This window comes from Cicer arietinum, chromosome 7 (genome assembly GCF_000331145.2).
Source record: "Cicer arietinum cultivar CDC Frontier isolate Library 1 chromosome 7, Cicar.CDCFrontier_v2.0, whole genome shotgun sequence".
NCBI lineage: Eukaryota > Viridiplantae > Streptophyta > Magnoliopsida > Fabales > Fabaceae > Cicer > Cicer arietinum.
The window spans coordinates 14,817,237-14,839,749 of NC_021166.2; the positions used below are offsets into that span (position 1 = coordinate 14,817,237).

Here is a 22,513-nt window from a genome sequence, read left to right on the forward strand (position 1 = left end):
ATTAGTCATTAACCATAATCATAATCTTTAATTAATTTTGTTATCATTAAAACCAATTGAGAGAGATTTTGTCTCAACAAATACATGAAAAAAATACATCAAATTTTTATTAATCATGTTCACATAAATGTAGCTCGTCGTTCTTCTTTATTAAATGTGTATATGAAAATAATGATCAAAATTAAGATCAACAGAACAATCGTTGAAAGAGTTAGATGAATTCAATGAGAGTGATTGAACTGGAAGATATTAAAGTGGACATGATTAATTAAAATTTGATGTAATTTTGTCCATGTAATGTATTTTTTCCTTCCATTTATTGTATTTTATTTGATTTTATTAATTTAATTTAGTTTATTTCAATTATTTTTTATTTATTAGGATGCAAAATAGGAGGGAGTTGTTAAAATATTTTAGCATATTATTTTCTTTGACACATATATTCAAAGGCATTAGCTTTGATGTATTTTGTTTTTCGTTTAATATATTTTATTTGATTTTATTAATATAATTTGTTTTTTTTATTTATTTATTAAATTAATAATTAATCATTTGTTAAAAAAAATATGGCAACACATGCTCGCATCCCTGCCTTGGGACCTCTTAAAATTTAAAAAAAAAAAAAAAGTAAGACATATTCGTATATAAGTTTCAATGTAGGGTGTAATGGAGAGTTTTGATTGAAAATGAGACATAAAGGAAGAGTATCCTTCCAATTACAAGTAAATTATTTCTCTTCATCATTGAAAATTTGGTTAAACTTGAAGGTATTGAAATGTAAATTCTTAGTTTTATTTTTAAAAAAAACTTGAAAATTTAGTTGAATGTGAAATTTTAGAAATGCAATTTTTTCAAAAATTTAAAAGAATTTCAAAACTTTTGATGAATATAAAACTTTGGAATTGCAATTTTTCCAAAATTTTAAACTTTTTTTTTAAATATTGATGAATGTGAAACATCCAAAATGCAATTTTTTTTAAAGTTTACAAAAATTTCAAAACTTTGGATATATGTGAAATTTTCGAAATTCAATTTTTTTTAAAAGTTTAAAAAAAAAATCAAAATTTTGAATTAATGTGAAACTTTCAAAATGCAATTTTTGCAAAAGTTTTAAAAAATTCGAAACTTTGAATAAATGTGAATATTCTAAAATGCAATTTTTCTAACAGTTAAAAAAAAAATTCGAACCTTTAAGTAAATGCAAAACTTCCAATATTCAATTTTTCTACAATTTTTTTAAAAAATTAAAAATTTTAAATTATTGAAATGTTAATAATTTCAAAAAGTTTGCCTATCAAAATAAGAGTAAAAAAAAAAATTTAAAATGATTTTTTCACAAAACCTTCTCAAACCTAATTTATATGTCCTTTGACACCGGTAAGAATCTAAAGGCGACTGTTGCCACTAAAATTGACCAAGAAAAAGCAATGATTTTAGAAATTTTGAATTCTACTACTATCACTATTGAAAATCATAGCGTATAACATTTTCACCGTCTCTAACGAGACATTAAAGATGAAAGTAACTGCAACAAAGGAGAATGAACTAAAACCTCACCACGACTCTCTAGTTTCTCCAATGACCGCATGTTAATCACTACCATAATATAGACTCACCAATAACGAACGATTCAACATGCTCATTGTCAAAGCAACAAAAAAGAAGCAAGAACCTCACTTGTAGTACCCCAATTTTGTCCGGCTAATTAAAAGTAATTCAAAAAAATAAATAATAATACGTTTAATAAATATTTTATAAGTATTATTATAAAATATAAAATCATTATTTTGAGTTTATATTTACATAAATATTCTCATTACATTTAAAAAAATTTAAATTAAAAACAAACCAACATAAAACAAAGAAAAGTTTGTTTACACGTTTGTTGTTTCTAACATGCAATAATATTTCCTTTGTCTAATGCAAAGTACCAAACACTTTCTCCATCTTAGTGCTTTGAAACACCTCAAAATATTTCAAACAAACCAATTCAAATACTTCCTGCACACAATTGAAGCTTAATAAGGTTATTGTTTTTGTTAGTGGTACACTCAATCAAAAAGGTCAGCTACCCTTTTTCATTTTCATGTCTGCAGTTCCAATATTTCTTCCAAAACAATATATAATCCAGACATCAATTTATCTCGTAGATCAACAAAGAAAGGAAAGGAAGTATAAGTATAAAAAGAACAAAAAGAGAAGGGAAGAAAAGAGAAATTAAAAAAAAAAAAAAAAGAGAAACAAAGGTCATTACCGTTTTCAAGTTCTACCGGTAACCGCCGCTAACCACTACCAACACCGTTGTACACCAACGACAACCTTCTCCTTCGCGGCGTACTGCAAATATGCGCATCACTTTCATGTTTGTTGCTCTGCTCTCTATCTTTTTATTGCCATCACTGTATCAAGTTTATATTAAAAATGAGATTTTTCTTATACTGAAACTGAAACTTGAGTTTTGTATTTGAAAATTTATTTTAAGATTGTTGTTTTTGAAAATCGAAAACCTTTGAAAACAATTTATGCCACCGAAAGTATTACTGGGTTGAGTCGCGGACTAGGTCGCTCTCTTTAAGATGTTTCGAGGCACTGCCCAAAATTGTGCAAGGCATACTATCAACCACGAAGTCCCCAGGATAAAACAGCCCAGATACTCTGTATTCGGAGTTCTACTGCACTGTAGAAAACCGTTCTAGAATTACACCCTCAATATGGCAGTCTTACGACTGACACTCGTAATATGGCAGTCTTGCGACCGACACTCGTAATATGGTACAATGACCACTCGAAAGAGAAGAAAGAGATGAAGCAGTAAGAAGGGGGAGAAGAGAGAAAAGCCTCAGATGCGGAGTGCTTTTGGTGTGATTTTCCAACTGGGGAGAACCCTCTATTTATAGAGGAAAATTGCAACTGGATCTAAGAGATCCATGGATCACCAGAACGTGCGCTCCAAGTAGTGCTCTCAGAAACGTGCGCTCCAAGACCACAAATCGTGCGCCCCAAACTTAGGAAAATTGACTCTGACTTTTGACCGGACAACAAGGAAACGTGAGACCAAAATTAGGGTTTTGACCGGGCAAAACAGACGCACGAATTAAGGGATGATGACTGGATCAGATATGACTAGGTGGAGGGCAGTTACGTAATTAACGTTTCAATTAGACATGGAACGCAAGCAATCAGTTAATTAAAAATAATTAATTAATTTTTAGGCAAAATAATAATACACCACAAAGCCAAAGCCAAGCCAAGCCGGGCCGGGCCAGGCCAGACGGCGGCGACGCGCGCGTGTGGTGGTCAATTTGCTTGCGTTCTCCCTCCTTCACAAAATTGGGGTGCCCCTTGGGGCCCATCCCAAGTTCATTACCTCCACCTTATATACCCTACTAGTGTGTGGTATCCCTCCAATGTGAGACTTCTCAATTTTTTCAATTCACAACACCACTAGCTCTCATAAATGCATTCATTATTTCTAATGAATTCTTCATTAAAGGCATCATCATTTCCAACAAAGATATACTGAAATTTTGCTTTAAAAATGCTTTAAAAAACCTTGCCTTGGATTTTACTGACAAATGAGTTGAAATCGCCCTTGTGGATTTAGGATTTGATTGAAAACTGAGTTTTGAAGTAAGGCTTATGTGTTTAAATGATTTCCCGATGCTGCATTGTGCGGAACGTGATACCCTTAGGATTTAATTAGCTTGTGGGTTACTGTGATGTGTGATAGTTTTTGATTGCGTTGCTTTATTCATGGTTAAACTCTTATTTTATTGAATCTTGTTTATTCATTTATTTTTTCTTTTCTTTCAAAATTAATAAATAAAATATTGCTTTTATTTATGTTATAACTTGACGGTTTTTATTTTATTTTTAATAATTATATAAAAAATATATTTTAAAATAGTTAGTTAGATATCACATCTTTTTAATCTTTGAACATTTACAACACATCACAAGTTATACAACTTGGGGATTTTAAAAGCTCATTTTAATAACAAAATAATAAAACTATTTTTAAAATGGGTTAATTAGATGAGACATCTTTTTAGTCTTCAAGTTCTTTTTAAGACACAAGTTGTACAACTTGATAGTCTTAAAACTCATATTTTTTTTTTTTAAAATAATTATTCAAATCAATCAAACTCATTTTTTGTCAAAGTAAACTTTTTCTTTAAAAGCAGTTAACACAACCGCATTTTTATCAAGAACTACATAATTTTGATTTCTCCATAGCACCGAGAAATATATAAGAGCAAAATCATATTCTTGTCAAACATACTAATAAAAACTTTTTTTCTCACTCTTTTTAAACACTTTTATCTCAAAAAATCACATTTATAAAAACAATTTATATTCATATTTAATAATAAAGAGAAATAAATATATTTAAGTTGATATAATTTTGCACAATTAAGGTAATTGTATTTTAACAGATGTCGTAGGGTGTTAATACCTTCCCTACGCATAATCGACTTCCGAACTCAAAATCTGGTTTCAAAGACCATTTTTATATTTTGTTTCTTTCTATTTTTAAGGGTTTTCCAATATTTTCCCTATTTTAAAATAAATTTTGGTGGTGACTCCGTTGAATTCGAGGAAAACTCGAAATTTTAGGCCGCGACAGCTGGCGACTTCACTAGGAAAATTTAGAGAGTAAAGTCTAACAAATTAATTGTGCATAATTTTTTTTTTAACTTTTTCTATATTTGTTTGTTTTTCATTTTCATTTTCTTTATGTGTTTATTATTTCTTAATAAGTATTAGCTGACATTATAATATTCATTTAAGCTAATAGATCATTTTCTATTTTATTTTATTTTATTTATTTTGTTTATGTGTATATATTTTGTTAGTATTATGGAGTTATTGAATTATGCTTATTCAACACCTACACTTTTACTAAGACACACACTTCTGAGTGAAATCTTATACCTGTGTTTGAAAAAAACTTAAGCTTAGTTTCGAGATTGCGTAGTGGTAGCCTTATGGATGTACAACCTGTTTGGTTTGCATGAAGATCTCACATTGAGTCTGATTCTATTGAGGTTATTGTCACTCCAAATAGTTTATCTATTGTTGTTGATAATATTCTAAATTATGGGCTCTAGGAATCGTGTCTAGAACCATATTGCCTCCCTTGTGAGAGTTTCACTACATAAGCCAATAGACCTTTTTATCGTAAGAATATCCATACAAACCAAAAAATACCTCATACATTCAAGACTTTATATATAATAGTTTCATTCATATCTCATGATTTTTTTTCTTTCTCTTTCTAAGGAAAAAATAAAACATAATAGCTTTTTTGCATAAATTTTCAGGATTTTTGGGGAATCATACAGACCTTAGTTACGTCTTATTTAAGTGGACAATGGGATCGGAAAAAAGAAAAACTTTACTTTTAAAGTTCAAACAACCTGATTTGAAAAGTTTAAGATACATCAGCAATCAAATGATAACTATACAACGTGAGAGGTTCTTCGCAAATATGGGAAGATCCTAAATCTCTTGGCAGTGAATGTGCAAACAAGAGCCCTAACAACATTGGCTCAGTATTACGATCCTCTCTTAAGATGTTTCACCTTTCAAGACTTTCAGTTGGTCTCAACATTAGAGAAATTTGAACGAATATTGGGTTACTCTCTAGAGAAAGGAAATCCTTATCGATATACTGGGAAACCACCGAGTTTGGATGCAATTGCGGAAGTGTTGAAAATCGACATAAGAGATTTGACAAGTACAAAAGAGGAAAAAGGAGCTATTCATGGTTTTTCAAGAAAATATCTAGAATGAAGTACTTTTATAGATGTTTTGGCTCTCATTATCTATGGTATTGTTTTATTCCCTAACCTTGATAACTTTGTAGATTTTGTTGTCATCAATGTCTTCTTAGCTTTTAACAAAGATAAACAAAATCTAGTTCTTGCTGATGTATACTACTCTCTGCATATGCGACCCGAGAAGAAGGGAGGAACAATTTTGTGTTGTGTTCCAGTGTTGTATACTTGGTTTGTGTCTCACATGTTCAAGAAAGGGGTATCATGTTGGGCTTAAGAGTAATAGTGAATGGGCTCAGAGTATAGCTAGCCTTATTGGGGATACAATTTCATGGTACTATAGAGAACAAGGAGTGGAAGAGGTAATATGTCAATGCGGAGATTTTCCAAATGTGCCTCTCATGAGAACGAAATGATGTATTAATTACAATCCAACGGTAGCTCTTAGACAACTTGGCTACCCTATGTTGGATAAACTAGATGATAAGTCATTGGAAGCTTTTGTTTTGTACAATACGGGTATAGAAGATCCACCAATGTTGAGAAGAATAAGTCGAGCTTGGGAGTTGATCATTAGAAAAGGAAGAGTACTCGGATGTAGAAGTTGCAGCACAAAAGAACCCTATCAACAATGGATAAAGAAAAGAGTCCAAGAAATCAAGTTGCCTTTCCACAATACACCCTCAAATGATCAGGAAATGTTTGAACCTACTCTTGTTGCAAATGAAGAAATAGAAGAACTCAAAGTATCATTGTTAAAATCTGAAGAGGAGAAAAAAGAGCTACAAGTGAAATTAAAAAAATTCTCCCAAGAGAATGAGAACTTGCAATCAGAAAACACATGTATGAGTCAGTATATCGAGAGAAGCAACAAGAGGTTGAAAATTGAAAAAGAAAATAAACTTGACATACAAGATTGTTTGAGAGGCGCAAATGAAGAGTTAGATGTGCAAAAGCAAGAAAATAATGCAGCTATTGAAGAGGCCTATATGTGGAAGCAGTTGTGGACAAAATCAGCAAGCTCTGATAAGAACATAAAAAAGGAGTTTGAAGATTTAAAGAAACAACTGAAAGAAATGGTAGCTAAATACGAGAGTCAAGTAAGGAATGAGAGACAACACAAGGAAGAAATTGAAGAATTATTCTCAAAACATCAAGATGCACTAAGAACATAAATGGAAGAATCAAGAGATCTATAATGACTTAATGGAAGAATCAAGAGATCTATAATGACTTCAAGAGATCTAGTGAGTTGAAGAATTACATTGATTATCAAGAAAAGATCTATAATGACTTAAAGGATGAAACCATATATTGGGAGGAGCGTTTTATGATGTTGCTTGGACAATTGAAGAATCAAGAGATCTATATAGAGTTGGAAGATAAAGGCAAGTATTAGAAAGATTGCTTTTCAAAATTGCCAATGCTAGCTAATCAGACAATCATAAAAATTCCAAAATATCTAAGAGAAAGTGATGCAGTCATGCATCCGCTCAATACTTCAGTCAAAGTCTACAAGTTCGTTGAATATTGCAAACATTTGGTAGAAGAATTGGAGGATATGATTGATTGTCCTATTGAAAGATATGATTGAAATACCATAGTCGATGTAGTTCTTAATTTAAATGCAATATACTTTTTCTCATTAATAAAGAATTTGTTGTTTTATTTACCGATTCCCATATTCTTCTTCATTAATAATTCGTGTTCGTTAAAAATTTACCTAAGACTTATGATTCCCCAACATTCAACTGTAAAAAAAAAAGAGACAATAATTGCATTTTCATTCCATTCATATTTAATACATACTCATAAATTTTTTTATTTATTAAAAAAAATAGAAAAAATCAATAAAGCTGTTTCCCCAACACCCTTATCGGACTCACGCAAACTCCAAGATCATGGAAGAACTTGAGCAAAACCAAAAAGTGATGAGAGCGGATGTCAACCAATTGAATGACAAGGTTGATCAAATCCTAGAAGCTATACATGCTTTGTCAAGGAAGAAGAATGCAGATGGGAATCCTCCGACTACAAATAAAGAACACCAAACCATTCATTCTCACCCAACAGACTTTACTCCGACTACTCAACAACTTCGTACAACAGCTATGCAGATGCTATGAAGCATGAGAAAGAATAGTTGCAATCGGATGCATAAATTAATTTCTTTTTCCTGTTGAAGTAAATACCGTTAATTTTTTTTTTTAACAAATAAAAAATAAATATATTCAAAAAACGTTCTAAACATAAAAAATACTTAAAGCAAGAGCAAAAGAAATTTTATAAAGTTTCTATTGTATGATAAGGGGTTTATGTAGCATTGGCATGAGAGATTTACTAGTCACACAACGTTTAGGCCCTATACCCTTACATTTATATTATATTCCAATGTTGCCATCTACTTTTTTTTAGAAAAATATTGAGTAAAACAAATATATCCCCTGATATTTCAAAAATAAAAAATATTGAAACTCTAATAGAAAAATTCAGCTTTGCGTCGCTTATTTTACGCTAAAGTTTATTAAAAACCGTAGCATTCAAATTTGCGTGGCCTACCCGACTCTATCATTAATTCCAAATTCCCATCTTTTAAAAAATTCAGTATTCTAAATTTTGCTATTTTAAAAATTTTGATATATGAATTATTTTTAAATTTTTACTTTTATAAAAATTTAAAATTGCAATTATTTCAAAAATTAAAATATTCAGAATTTAAAATATATTCTGATTTTTTCAAATAAATGAAAAATAAATAATATTCTGAGAATTTCAAAAAAATATTTGAAATTTTTAAAAATATAATTAATTTATTTCATAAAATAGTCTAGAGTTGTAAGTTGCTTAGTAGCTTAGAAAGTTGCGAGAGTTTGGCGACCCTAAGCTTTCAATTTCAATAAAAATTGTCATGAAGTTTTTTAGTTTTCCAAATTTTTATGGTTTTAAAAAATTTAGAAGTTAGGAAAAAATTATTTTTATTTTAAACATTTTTAATAAAATATTAGGATAGTTATTTTATAATTTTAATAGATTTATGGGGTGGAAAAATTAGGTGTTGTATGTGGTTATTTTGTTAATTTTGTAATTTTAGTAGTTTTTAGTAACTTTAATGAAATATGGTGTTGTATTCTCCGACTGGTAGGATGTTATGGTCCAAATTTGTTAAACATTGGATCCATTTTCTTATAGATATTTTACATATTAGCCACTTATTCATAAAAGGCTAGATATATTCATTAAAATGAATCATTGATTAGTTTATTATAGAATATACGTTTTCTAATATGTTATTAATATAGAATGAGATATTGTAACAATTACTAAGAAAGTAAATGAAAAAAATAGTTATTTTAAAATATTTTAGCAATACTCGGTTTGCTCTTTTAGTGTAATTTTCTCTACTTTGGTTTACGTGTAGATTCGAAAATGAATATCCTCGCTCATCCATACCTGTAAAAATAAATTATTAGATTGAATATAAATGAAAATTATAAATTAAAAAGTTTAATTTAAAAGAAAAATTTTGATGGAAAAAAGTATAAACTTTTGGGAAAAAGTTGAAAATCATTTTTTTATTATATATATATATATATATATAAACTGATCAAATTACACTGTTTAATTATATTTTATTTAATACATATTTTTTAATTAAATAATTGAATTGGAAAATTATATGATATTTTTTAAATTTAAGAATCTTTTACACATCTAAATTAATTTAAAGCGTAAAAAATTCTGAAAATCTTTAAAATAATATTTATATCTCTAGATTAATTCATCTAAATAAATTATGTCGATATTTATTAACCCAAAAAGAGTTTAGATGGTAAAAACAAATTAAAGATTTTTTTAAGAATATACTGGTTACACGAGAAATCTCTTTAAAACAGTCGATAATTGAAAATCGAAATGGGAAGCGGGCCCAACATTCCAAAAACAAAATTAAAAGCCCAACCCATTTTCTTTCTGAAGAGGTCGGAAAAATAAACAAATTTTAACAAAATTAAAACCCTAAAACAAATAACTCGGATTAAGTCGTCGGAAAACCCAGTCGGACGTCGATTCCGGCCGCCACAAACAGCGGAAAAGTCGTTTCTCGGATGCGCTTCCAGTGCGATTTGCGTCTGCGATAACCCCTCCCTGCAATAAAGCATTTGTTTAATCTTCCCAATGAGAGGAACCATTGGATTAAAGCTTCAAAATTCCAACATTTCCAATGCCACAAGAAAAACCCTAGTTCCATTTTCTACATCTTCCAACTTCGGCGGCAGCGGTGGTGATGGCCGTGGCCGTGGTCGCGGGGGCTCTTTCTCTGGTCCACCACAGTTTAACCTCAACGAAAAAGCACCAGGGAACCCTAATTCAAATGAATCTAAATCCGAAGCAACAGATTCACCATTTTCTCCTCCCGGTGCTGGTCGTGGCCATGGCCGTGGTGGATCAGTTCCTCCTCCAACAGGTTTTCCTTCTTTTTCATCGTTTTTGACTTCCATAAAACAACCTAGTATTGGTCGTGGTCGAGGTTTTGGTCCATCACCATTTCAACCTGAAAATGATACTCAACAACTACAACAACCTGATTCTGTGCCTAAAAAGCCCGTTCTCTTTAGAAGTGAGGATAGTGTTTCTCAGACAGGAGGAAAAGATGATGTTTCGCCTCCGAAAAAACCGGTTTTTACTAGAAGGGAGGATTTTAGCCCGATAGATCTATCTAGTGATCAAGAGAGTGACAATAGATTTTCAATGAGTGTGTTGAAGGTGTTGTCTGGAGCTGGGAGAGGGAAGCCTATTGAACCGGCAGTAAGTGAAACTCAAGTTGTAGAAGAGAATAGGCATGTTCGAAATCGGCGTGCTTCAGATGTTCCTATGAGACAGCCAATGCTAACCGGTGACGGTGCACTGCAAAATGCACGGAAATATTTATCAAAATTTGATGGTGATGGAAGTGGTAGTGGAAGAGGAGGAGAACCTAGGGAGAGAGGTGCGTTTGGCCGAGGCCGGGGTCGTGGCCGTGGTAGAGGCCGGGGTAGAGGAAGGGGAGGATTTAGAGGGACGGGTGGAGATGATAGGTTTGGTCAAATTCAGGATAACGCACGTTCTAATGCTTCTGGGCTATTCCTTGGAGATGATGTAGATGGCGAAAAATTAGCTAAGAAAGTTGGGCCTGAGGTTATGAATCAGTTTACTGAAGGATTCGAGGAGATGATTAGTAGGGTTTTACCCTCACCACTGGAGGATGAGTATGTGGAAGCATTCGATATTAATTGTGCGGTACGCAGTCAGCTGTTAATATCTTTATTTATTCGTTGAAAAATTATTTGAGAAGTGGATATAGAATTTTTTTTTTATTTGTAGTTTAGCTGCATCAACGTTTGTCATAAAGAGCATAAAAAAAGAGGTTTAGCTTAATTAATTTGCCTCGAGGAAACTTCTTAGGCTTGATTAAGTCTTTAAGATAGTTCTGAAGATCTAAAGACAACATTTTTCTTGGGTGAAAGTTTTAGGTCAACCTTGTATTATCTGTACTTCAAGCATATCTTGATGTTTAATTTTTGTTTGTGTTTTTCTGTTTCTTGATTGATTATTGCAGATTGAATTTGAGCCAGAATATATAATGGAGTTTGATAGCAATCCAGATATTGATGAGAAAGAACCAATTCCACTTCGGGATGCACTAGAGAAAATGAAACCATTCTTGATGAACTATGAGGGGATTCAAAGTCAAGAAGAGTGGGAGGTACATTTTATTGCTAAATTTATCCATGACTCAGGATTACTGCCCAATATTTAAAGACATAGCTTGCAATGATTTAGAGCATGCGTGGCTTGTTAGTGTTCCTTTTATATTGCTAATTCTGCACTATCTTCATTGACAGTCTCCTGGTTTGATTGCCAACAATTTTGTTTTAATAAACCTATTTAAGTACATTGAGAGAAGTGTTGTATCGCTGCATTTATTTTGAAATAGTTGTCTATAGTATGGTTGCTAGGGGGAAAAGTTATATGTCAATGTTGTATTCTTTATGTATATATGTGCACATATGTTGATATACTTTTTTCTATTGTCTTCTAACTTTATATCCTTTGTCCACTAGGCAATAATGGAAGAGACAATGGAACGAGTTCCATTATTGAAAAAGATTGTTGATCACTACAGCGGACCAGACAGGGTAACTGCAAAGAAGCAACAAGAAGAATTAGAGAGAGTTGCTAAAACTCTTCCTGCAAGTGCGCCATCTTCTGTGGTGCAATTCACTAACCGTGCTGTTATGTCTCTTCAGGTTCGGAACTGTAAATATTGTTGTGTGAAATTTAAACCTAAAATTAAAATGCCTTTACTTAGGTAGGTTTTTCTCATCAGGAGTGTCTCTTCCGGTGTTCTATTGCTTGCTCATGTTGTTCATTGTCATATAAAACCCCATTTGGTATAGGTCTATCATAATTTTATATTTGTATAGGATCTATTTTTGGGATGGTCGTAGATGGTGCTTTACAGATTTGGCAAAAGCAAATTTCTGTTTGCAAGAGTTGTATATTCAATTCAAATCCAGATAAAAAATTGCTGTTCTTTCTAGGAATTTAGAATCTAAATGCCAGTCGATGAAATAAAACAACTGTATTATGCAATGCAGGTATAGATGAAATATTTGTTGTAAGAATTGAGAAATGCTGTTATCAATTTTGTTCAAAAATTTGTGTGTAAGAGTGAGGATGCGAGAATAATCCATTGTGTAAAAAATGGGAGGATGTATAGATCAAGGGAAGAGGGTGGTTGGAGATAAGAATCTTGAGGTTATTTAACTTAGCTCTACAAGGTAAATGGCTTCGGAGAATAAAAACATACACTAATAGTTTGGAGAGTGTAAATGGTGTTAACTCGTTGTGGCAATTGAATCAGACATGGAGAGTGATAGCGTGGGCTGGTTTTATAAGGGGATAAAAAGAAGGATAGGAGGTGGGGGAGACACCTCTTTTTGGGAGGACCCTTGGAGTGGAGGGGAGTGCATTGTCTCACCAGTTTGGTAGATTATACGGTTCAGTAACGGATAGAGATGTGGCAGTGGCTGAGGTGTGTGGGAGTAATGAAGGTGGAAGGGACTTTCAATGGATGTGAGAAGAACACTGTTTCAATGGGAAGAAGAGTTAATTGAAAGATGCAAAACAGTATTACAAGTTGTGGAGCTAAAAGAAGGTGCCAAAGGCAGGTGGTCCAGATCCAGATGCCAAGGCTGTGGTTTGCAGGCTCAAAAAAATACGATGAGGTGAACTGAAGCTACAATGAACAAATAGAGGGTTTAGATTGGCTAAAACAGTTGTCTATACCTGGATCAAGATGTGAAAAAGCCAAAAGGCAAGAATATCATGGTTCAAAGTAATTGGATGTGTTTTGGAATCAATGTGTCGGGTGTGTCTATGACTAATATGGGAAGCCTGATGTGTTACTCGGATTTAGGGGATTACAAAGATTGATAATGCTGAGGGGATCACATAGTTGTTTTCAGTGGACAGTGTGCATGAATGGAAGTTAGCATTAATGAGGCAGGAGAAGAGCATGGGTGTAAGCTTGAAAAAGAAGCCTTCAGGAATGGAAGTAGGAGGCATAGATTAGTACAATTTTGTTGGATGTTTTGTGTGTTGACAGTTACATTGTTGAAGGGGCTATCGCAGAAACATATATGAGTTTTAGATGGGGCTATATGGTTGATGAATTGCAGGAGGTCTTTTGTGAGGAAATGATTTAGGGGAAGGAGGTGTGAAAGTATAGGGTTTTGACCTTTGGTGTAGCTCTGAATTGTGTAGTTGTCCTAGATGCATAGTGAAATTGATGCTCATGCTAATCTCTAGACAGTTTTTGTTTGTTTTCTTGATGTAAAAAACATATAATGCTACAATACTTTAAATTATATGCATTTGGGTGTTAAATTGCATAAACTAAACATCATATAGATATATAGCATATTCAATTTGATTATTTTTCTTTTTATTTGCCTTTTATTTCAGTTGTTAAATATTGGAAATGCTGATTCAAAAACCTTTTTTAGAACCAATAATCTGCACAAATATAGTATATTTATATTTGGTTTGTATATATGATGCAGAGCAACCCAGGCTGGGGATTTGACAAGAAATGCCAATTCATGGATAAGCTAGTTTTTGAGGTGTCTCAGCATCACAAATAACCTAATATACGCATATCAAGCTTAAACATGGTGGGTTTCATGGTATACAATACAATGACCATTGTAGTTTGGACAAGTCATCATGCTTTCATTTCATTTCTTTTTTAATTCCATTTTTGATTTAAGAATCTTCTATAACTCTTGTAATAATAATATGAATGAATGATAGCTATCTTGTAGCATCGGTGCTCGCAATTGTTGCATCAGTTGTATACTTTGTAATAATTTTCTATTTTATTTCAGATTGTTGGCTATATATCGCTCGGTCTATAAATATAGATCATATTTGTATTTGTTTAAGTTTGAAGAAAAAGTTAAATTAAAAAAATTCAGGTATCTGATTATTTTGAAAACTAAACACTTTCGTTAGCTTTTGAAAAAATTAATTGTAACTACTCTTTAAAGTAAAATTCACAACTTAAGTAAGTGCACTATCAAGGATATTTTTTTTTACTCACACTATCAAGAGTAATAAATCATAATTAAATTATTGAAAACTAATTTTTCATCTACATTTCTAAATCTAAGATTTTAGTCTTTTTGTTTTACAAATTTTAGGAATTTCCTCAACCAATTTTTGAACTTATGATAGAATATTATTTGGTGTGCCACTGTTGATTAGACTATAAAATGTGAGCTTTTGGGGGTAGATTTACATTTTACCAATGAAACTGGAAAAAATGTGTAATAGTGTTTGGTTGAAATCAATAATGTTGTATTATCAAATTTAACTCCCCATCAATAATAAATGTCATGTCATTAAATTAAGTCACAAATTGAGTAGTGGAGATAAATCACAAAAATGAAACAAAGGACATACACCATCCTATTTCAGAGAGATTAAAATTCTAAATTTGGAAATGAGGAGATTAAAATCACGTTTTAGACAAAATAGATTAAATTTGGTTTGGATACGTTGGCTCGAATGCTGTCAAGACAAATATATAATAAATTGAACAATGTTACATACACCATCCTATTTGCATATTTCCACCATCCCAATCATTTTAATTCCAAACACACCTTCACTTTGTCGCTCTCCCTTTTCCCTCTCTCTCTCTCTCCCTCTCCCCTCCCCACAACCACCCCCACCCTAATGCTCTTCCATCATTTTGTGTTTGATGAAACAACCATGGGGAACTTGAACAATTTAACAAAACCATTGCATGGAATCACTCACTACGCCATAATATGCCACACTTCTACCACAAGTCCCTATTATTTGGCCCTTCTAGTGGAGGAGCGTAAAATTTTGGTTATTTTGGACTCAATTCAAGAACATCATCACCTATCACCTTTGTTAATATTTGGTAGGATCAATACATAAAATCATCTGAATAATCAACGATACTTTTCAAAAATATAAATTAATAGTTTTTTGTCTTGATGATTTCTATACACTAGTCCACTTGGACTATCTATAATGATCATCCACCATCAAATTCGAATCAATATAAAAGGTATTTTGTTCAAAACTTATTAGAACTTTTTTATTTTAGTTATTTATATTTCGAAATAGAGTAAAGTTATACTCTCTCTGTCTCATGATTATGGACATATTTATAAAAATAATTTATCTTAAAATAATTTTTAATGTAATATTAATTTTATTTTTTCAATTGTAATTTCTAAATAATACTACATACACTATTAATTTAATATTTTCTACTATAAATTTATATTTTATAGTGACAGTAAACACATCAATATTCAATAAAGTAATTTAGTAAAAGCTTCATTCTTTCTTACTTATTTATACATTGTCTTAATTTATTTAAGTGATCATTATTAAAATCACAAACATTTTCATCTGCCCGTCTAGCTCAGTTGGTAGAGCGCAAGGCTCTTAACCTTGTGGTCGTGGGTTCGAGCCCCACGGTGGGCGTTTTTATTATTATTTTTTCACTAAAAAATACATAATTTAATATTTTTGCACTTTTTTTTTCCTTCTTTCTTAAACCTTGAAAATACACATATTTGCACTTTTTTTTTCCTTCTTTCTTAAACCTTGAAAATACACATATTTTTTATGGTTCATTGAACTTTTGTATATATTTATAGCATTTTATTTATAATAAATAGCTGGATACATGTCGAAATATCGATAAAAACATGAATACAAGTTAAAGATGTGTTTGTCTGAGCAAGAAAAACAGTTATCTCATTTTTTTGTCTCTTTACAAACTCAACATGAGAGTTATGAAAATGACTATTTAGTAAACGTCTACAATCACTAAGTATAGCGTCGAGTTCAAAAGAGTTCTCTTTATAATTATAAAGGTCATCAACAACACTCTTAGAGTCTACCTCAAAGTCAATAAATTTCAATTGGAGTTATTGGACCCAATTCAAAGTAGAGAAAAGACCAAGAACTTCTCCTACATCAGCATCCAAAATAGAGGAGAACCATTTTGTCTATGTAAGCACAAATGTACCTTATCATCTCTAATGCACATACCAACACCCACCTTATTAAGTGACGTAGAAAAAGAAGCATCCACGTTACACTTATACCGAAGGTTTTTTCTAAGTTGTTATATTAGAGTTGATTAGTGCAATGTACTGCTTTTTACATCGCAATTGTTGGTGCAATCCCTTCTTCTTTCGACCTATCTAATTTGAGACGAGAGACCTTCAACACAAATAATGAAAAAATATGAGGATAAGAGGTCGTTTTGGCCCAACCCTCGCCCCAAAGTGATAGAACCAACTATGTTACTATTAACAATCAGAGTAGTCCACACTTTCCACATAAAACATAATCAAGGTGATCCACTTATGAGAGAAACCCAAAGTGAGCGTAACATCCCAAAGATAATCCCAAAGGTAATTCCAATCACTTCTATCGAATGTTTTGCTAATGTCTAGCTTCAGCGCAACATCACACACTTTACCAGGAGTCTTAGTTTTCGTATAGTGAACAAGCTCAATAACCGCCATAAAATTGTAAAAAATGGTTTGTCCAGAAACGAAAGCAAACTAATTTTCTGATATGCATTTAGCAACGTGGATTTTAAGTTTATTGGCAACGTGGATTTTAAGTTTATTGGCAATGAAAGCAAACTAATCACCTTTTGGAATCAACACAATATGAGTTAAATCAAGGCGAGTATGGAAGGTTTTAGTTTCAAGCCAATAACAACATTTTTGAAAATTCTCATGATAAAAACCAGGATTTAAACCATGCATCAAGGCTGAGACATTTATCAACTTTCATTGAAAATATAGCATCTTTAAATTCTTTGAACTGGAAGGGGAGATGTGAGAGCTACATTATCATCAATGCTGATGGTAGGAGAAAGCATATTAAGCAATAGATCCCGAACACTATATATCTTGTTGTTGAAAAGGCTTAGTAAAATAGTAATGTGCCACTTGAAAAATCACCTAAATTAGTAACCACAACACTATTCAAGTTCTCAAATGAGTAGCACCTAAAACATAATTATCAAGCTCGGATAAAACACTAACATTCGTTCAACCAAGATGCTCAAACCAACTCCTCAATATCAGGTTATGTCAACCAGACATTCTCAAATTTAAAGTAGCAATGGGACATAGGCTATTATGAGTAGATTCACAATTCAGGCATATAACTCTATTTAGACGTTCTTCTATAACATAATTTGTTCCCAGGCTTTTGAACCAAGTAAAAGGGTATCCTTTGATATGAACATATGATAGATCTGCCCCATTATTGCCTCTCTAACGCCATTAATCAACCATTTGACTATTTCAACTCTTCCTTTTTTATCTTTTGGTGAAAAAAATATCAATAAAATCTCCCAAGATACACCATCGTAAGGGAGAAGCATTTGCAACCTGTGTCAACAGTATTTTTTTTTACGCATAATAAAATAGTAATTGAGATGAGAAAAAAAGACACGTGTAACCATAAAAATTAAGTAAAGAGTAATTTAAAAGAAAATAGTTACAAGTTATATATAAATAGCAAGATGATTGGTTTATATTGGACAACCGCGTAAAATTACTTTACCGACAGTGTATATATATATAAATCGAACCTTAATAAATTTCAATTTATAATTTAAAAAGGTTACAAAGTAATATGTCATGTTTTTTTTTTACTAAAAAATTAGAGTGAATCTGAGTGAATTATACTTAATAGTAATACTAATATTTTATATTTTAAACGAGAATTTATATTTAAAATATGAAAAGATATAAATAATTTAAAACTGATTAAAATTGAAGCATTAAATATAGAAAAATAACATGTTTTCATACATTTAGAAATTTCAATTAGTTCTAAGTCAACCTAGTTCAATTGTAGCGTAATAATGGTGGAATTTTAGTAGAATTTTACAAGAGGCCAAAGATTTAAAAAATTATATAGGTATAAATGCAGTTTAAGTCCCCTTATTTTTACTAATTTACGAAATCGATCCTTTTATTTTAAAATATGAAGATTTTTGAACTAAAAAATGACGATTAGATATAATTTAAATGATATGGCATATGAATTCATAAAATAAAACTATCTAGATGCATTAATTATTCATATGTCATTAATTAAATTATAAAAATGAAACTTTTTTAAAGTTAAGTTTTTAGAGGATTTTATTGTGATTTCATGGGTGTTAACTATTCTACATTATTGAATCATATGTGATGTTATTTAAAATATTTCACATCGTAAGAGAGACTCTTAGAACTTATTGAGACAACTTTCGTTTTTAAAATAGAAAAATAAATTTCGTAAATCGATGGAAATAGAATGAAAAAAAAAATTCAATGGACCAAAAAAAAAACTAACATAAATATATCAAACTTAATTGATTAGACCAGAAATTTAATATACTTTTTACTTATTGTATAAAATGTAAATTAAATCGTCACAATAAAATAAATAAAAAATAAGGGAAAATTATTTAAGAAATAATTTCTTAATAAAAAAATAGAGATCTTTTCAATGCTATTAATAATATTTTATTAATTTCATTTACATTTTACCGTTCTTATGTTTTGAGATACAAAAATTTTAATTATGTCAATTCATATGGATTTTAGGCCCACCATGATTGACGACACTTCAAAGAGTAAAATTTATTTATGGTTGACTTTGTAATTCTAAATAGACTAACAATATCTTTTTCAAAAAAAACTACTTATTGACAAGAACCTCATTGTCTAGCTTGTTAATAAGTTTTGTGTTCTTTCAAATGCTAACAAAGTTCTCATTCTAGTTTCTTTTAAAACTACCAGTGACAAAACAAGAGGAATACATTTACATATCAAGTGATACATTTTTGACTTTCCTATTTCTACTTTTTTTTTTCTTCTTTCAAATAAATTCATTTTGGATAGCTATATATATATATATTACTAGGGTTTTAAAAAAACAAAATAGAATGTAAAAATATCATATAATAAATATGACATTTGTACTACCCTACCTATGTTGCACCTCTTACTTGTCTACCAGCATTTGTAGTACCCTAGAAGATATTAAAAAAAAAAAAAAAGAGAGAAAAACATGTTTTGAGTGACTATGCCAAAAGAGATACAAAAGAGGCCCCTTCCATTATAAAAATTTAAACTTGGGAAATCCCAACATATTTATATTGAAAGCTTTAATAGTGTTGTGGGGGGAGATTGGACCACCACTGCATATCAAGTCTAAGGAAATAATCATATCTGCAGAATGATTACCAGCTTCTCTACAGATATGAGAAATTGAAGATTTGTCTATCTAAAAAAATGCATACAATTGATCCATCAATTTCTAAGAAGTCGGGGAACAATGGAAGGATGGTTTGAAGCGATACTCGCCAATAGATGAATTGGAGAAGCATAAGTTGACAATCAAACGACCCAAAAAAGAAGCACCATTATCTCTAAAAATGCCTCCATAGGTAGAAGGACCAGGGTAACCATGACAAAAATCATATTTTTTTGCCTTTGATCCACATAAAGTTAGCAGAATGCTAATGAACCTCTTTAATGATATGAGCTATAAGAGGATGCGTGTTCACAAAGTATGCCTTCAAGATTTGAAAAACTTGGACGGAAGAATAGGTTGTAGACGTAGTATAATTCCAAGTGATGGAAACACTTGAAGTGATTCAACTTTTGGCAAAGTTAGAATTGATTTTCCTGCCTCCAAACATGAGATTATTCCTAGTATCAATGACATCTTGCCACTCATTTTTAAATTGATTGCCTCCATGAGATTCCAACATACAAATGGAGTTATTTAGCTTCAGATATTTTCTAATAAAGGCCATATTTTCCTCACTTCATTTTGGAATGAGTTTTTCCAAGTCTATGACACAACTATTCGGCATCCTTTCAAAATCAACAAAATTGTAGCCTTTCATAATGGGCCCATCGCATTCCATTCCCTTGGGAAAATGCAAACAATCAACTTATTCTCATGTCACTCAACCAGAGACAATCGATAGTACCCATTGCCCCAAGGGCATTTGTTAAGAATACAAAAGAAATATTTTTACATTGGAAAGAACACATTTTAAGCTTTTAACAATTGAATATTCAATTTTTAATGCACTTTTAATGCACTTTTAATTTGAAAAGAACACATTATAAGTCTTTATATGCTTTAACAAGTCTACTGTTCATTTCAAATTCAAGTTGTTTTCCTAAATCTAGGCCACACAACTAGAAGAATGGTCCTTGTGCATCCTGAATGACCTGAACCAACCAATGAAAATGTAATGCATGCCCTTCCAAAGTTAAATACGGCGCTATCCAAGACCGCCCAATTAGCCATGCTTCAACATTAAGAGGATTCTATCTAGCATTTCCACACTTAAATTTGTCACGCCATCAAGACACATGAAAATACAATTTTACTCTTTTAACCATTTATAATAAGTTTCAAAATTGATAGTTTCAGAAGTTTCAAATTTTAGAAATAAAGATTACATTTCAAAAATTTGGAAAGTTTCAAATTTTGGAAATTTTTTAAATAAGGATTACATTTCGAAAATTTGGAAAGTTTCGAAAATTTCCAAATTTGGAAATTTTTTAAATAAAGATTATATTTCGAAAATTTGAAAAGTTTCGAAAGTTTTCAAATATGGAAAATTTCAAAATTTTCCTATTTCGAAGGTTTTGAATTGTTTGAAAGTTTTAAAAATTCTGACATTTTCTATTTCGGAAGTTTTGAATTGTTCGAAAATTTCAAAAATTATGGAAATTGTCATTTCGAAACTTTTGAATACTTGGAAAGCGAGGGTGAAAAATGAGAAGTTAAAAAAGTTGAAGGACAAAATTATATTTTCTTGTTTATTGGGGGTGACAGGTTTAAATGTAGGGGTGCAGGGTAGAATCCTCTTGCATCAAACCTTGAGGCCAATATTTCTTTTGACCCAATGAGTATTTTTACATTAAACAATTACAAAAAAAAAAAATAGGTTTATATGGACCACCCTTATACATTAAAAGGTCTTTTTGGATAAAAAAATTTGTTTTAAGCAATTACAAAAAATAGGTATACTTGGCCTTTACATTATTTTTTGTCTTGGCTGTATGTAATTCCCAAAAATCTAATCTTGACACTTGGATACTTGTAATGTAATATCTAAATAAGGTGTTTTCTTTAAATTGTAGGTCCTCAATTAAAATGAGTTAATGAAGAAAATGAATATTATTTTCTATTACTTTATTCTATTTAGCAAAGCACTAATTTCACTAATAAAACCCTAATTTCTCTTGTTAGCACTCTTGTAGGAATTGAAAACATATCCTACAGCATAACAAAACTCTTTGAAAAGGCTGACAACCGGAACATATAAAGTACTAGGACAAAGCTTTAATTTTTATGCTCTCTCTCTCTTATGCAATTATAATGGTTTCAATAATTGGAATATGAAAACGGCAAGGATAAATATTGTGAGGGAAAATTCACTATTACTTTCTTCTATTTAGCAAAGCACTAATTTCACTAACAAAACCTTAATTTCTCTTGTTAGCACTCTTGTAGGAATTGAAAACCTATCCTACAACTTAACAAAACTCTTTGAAAAGGCTGACAACCGGACCACATAAAGTACTAGGACAAAGCTTTAATTTTTATGCTCTCTCTCTCTTATGCAATTATAATGGTTTCAATAATTGGAATATGAAAACGGCAAGGATAAATATTGTGAGGGAAAATTCACTATTACTTTCTTCTATTTAGCAAAGCACTAATTTCACTAACAAAACCTTAATTTCTCTTGTTAGCACTCTTGTAGGAATTGAAAACCTATCCTACAACTTAACAAAACTCTTTGAAAAGGCTGACAACCGGACCACATAAAGTACTAGGACAAAGCTTTAATTTTTATGCTCTCTCTCTCTTATGCAATTATAATGGTTTCAATAATTGGAATATTAAAACGGTAAGGATAAATATTGTAAGGGAAATTTTTAAAATATATTTGGAATTTTTTAATAGATATATTAATGTAGCAAAATTAAATAACTTAATGTATCACTTGGTCAAGTGGTTGTAATGTTTGGATTTAATTCAATCCAATACATCTTTTAAGTTACTAAAGGTTACAATCTTTCTCAAGAGTT

At 31.1% G+C, this 22,513-nt stretch overlaps 1 protein-coding gene and 1 non-coding gene across 2 annotated transcripts; both read left to right on the plus strand.

Moving 5' to 3' along the window:
- Positions 1-9,801: 9,801 nt before the first annotated feature.
- On the plus strand, positions 9,802-14,219 carry LOC101507965 (uncharacterized). Its single transcript, XM_004509179.4, has 4 exons — positions 9,802-11,054; positions 11,374-11,520; positions 11,879-12,064; positions 13,883-14,219. Exons 1-4 carry the CDS (start codon positions 9,954-9,956, stop codon positions 13,961-13,963), a joined length of 1,515 nt encoding a protein of 504 aa, XP_004509236.1. The 5' UTR covers positions 9,802-9,953; the 3' UTR covers positions 13,964-14,219.
- Positions 14,220-15,775: 1,556 nt separating this feature from the next.
- Positions 15,776-15,848, plus strand: TRNAK-CUU (transfer RNA lysine (anticodon CUU)). The gene has a single exon. It is a non-coding gene; the product is annotated as a tRNA-Lys (tRNA).
- Positions 15,849-22,513: the final 6,665 nt, after the last annotated feature.

What these genes read in the sequence shown, in the direction of transcription:
- LOC101507965 (XM_004509179.4), top strand. Translation starts at nt 9,954, where the DNA reads ATGAGAGGAACCATTGGATTAAAGCTTCAAAATTCCAACATTTCCAAT. An exon ending in AAAGTCAAGAAGAGTGGGAG is followed by an intron (nt 11,521 to 11,878) that starts GTACATTTTATT and finishes TTTGTCCACTAG; the next exon opens with GCAATAATGGAAGAGACAAT. An exon ending in GTGCTGTTATGTCTCTTCAG is followed by an intron (nt 12,065 to 13,882) that starts GTTCGGAACTGT and finishes TATATGATGCAG; the next exon opens with AGCAACCCAGGCTGGGGATT.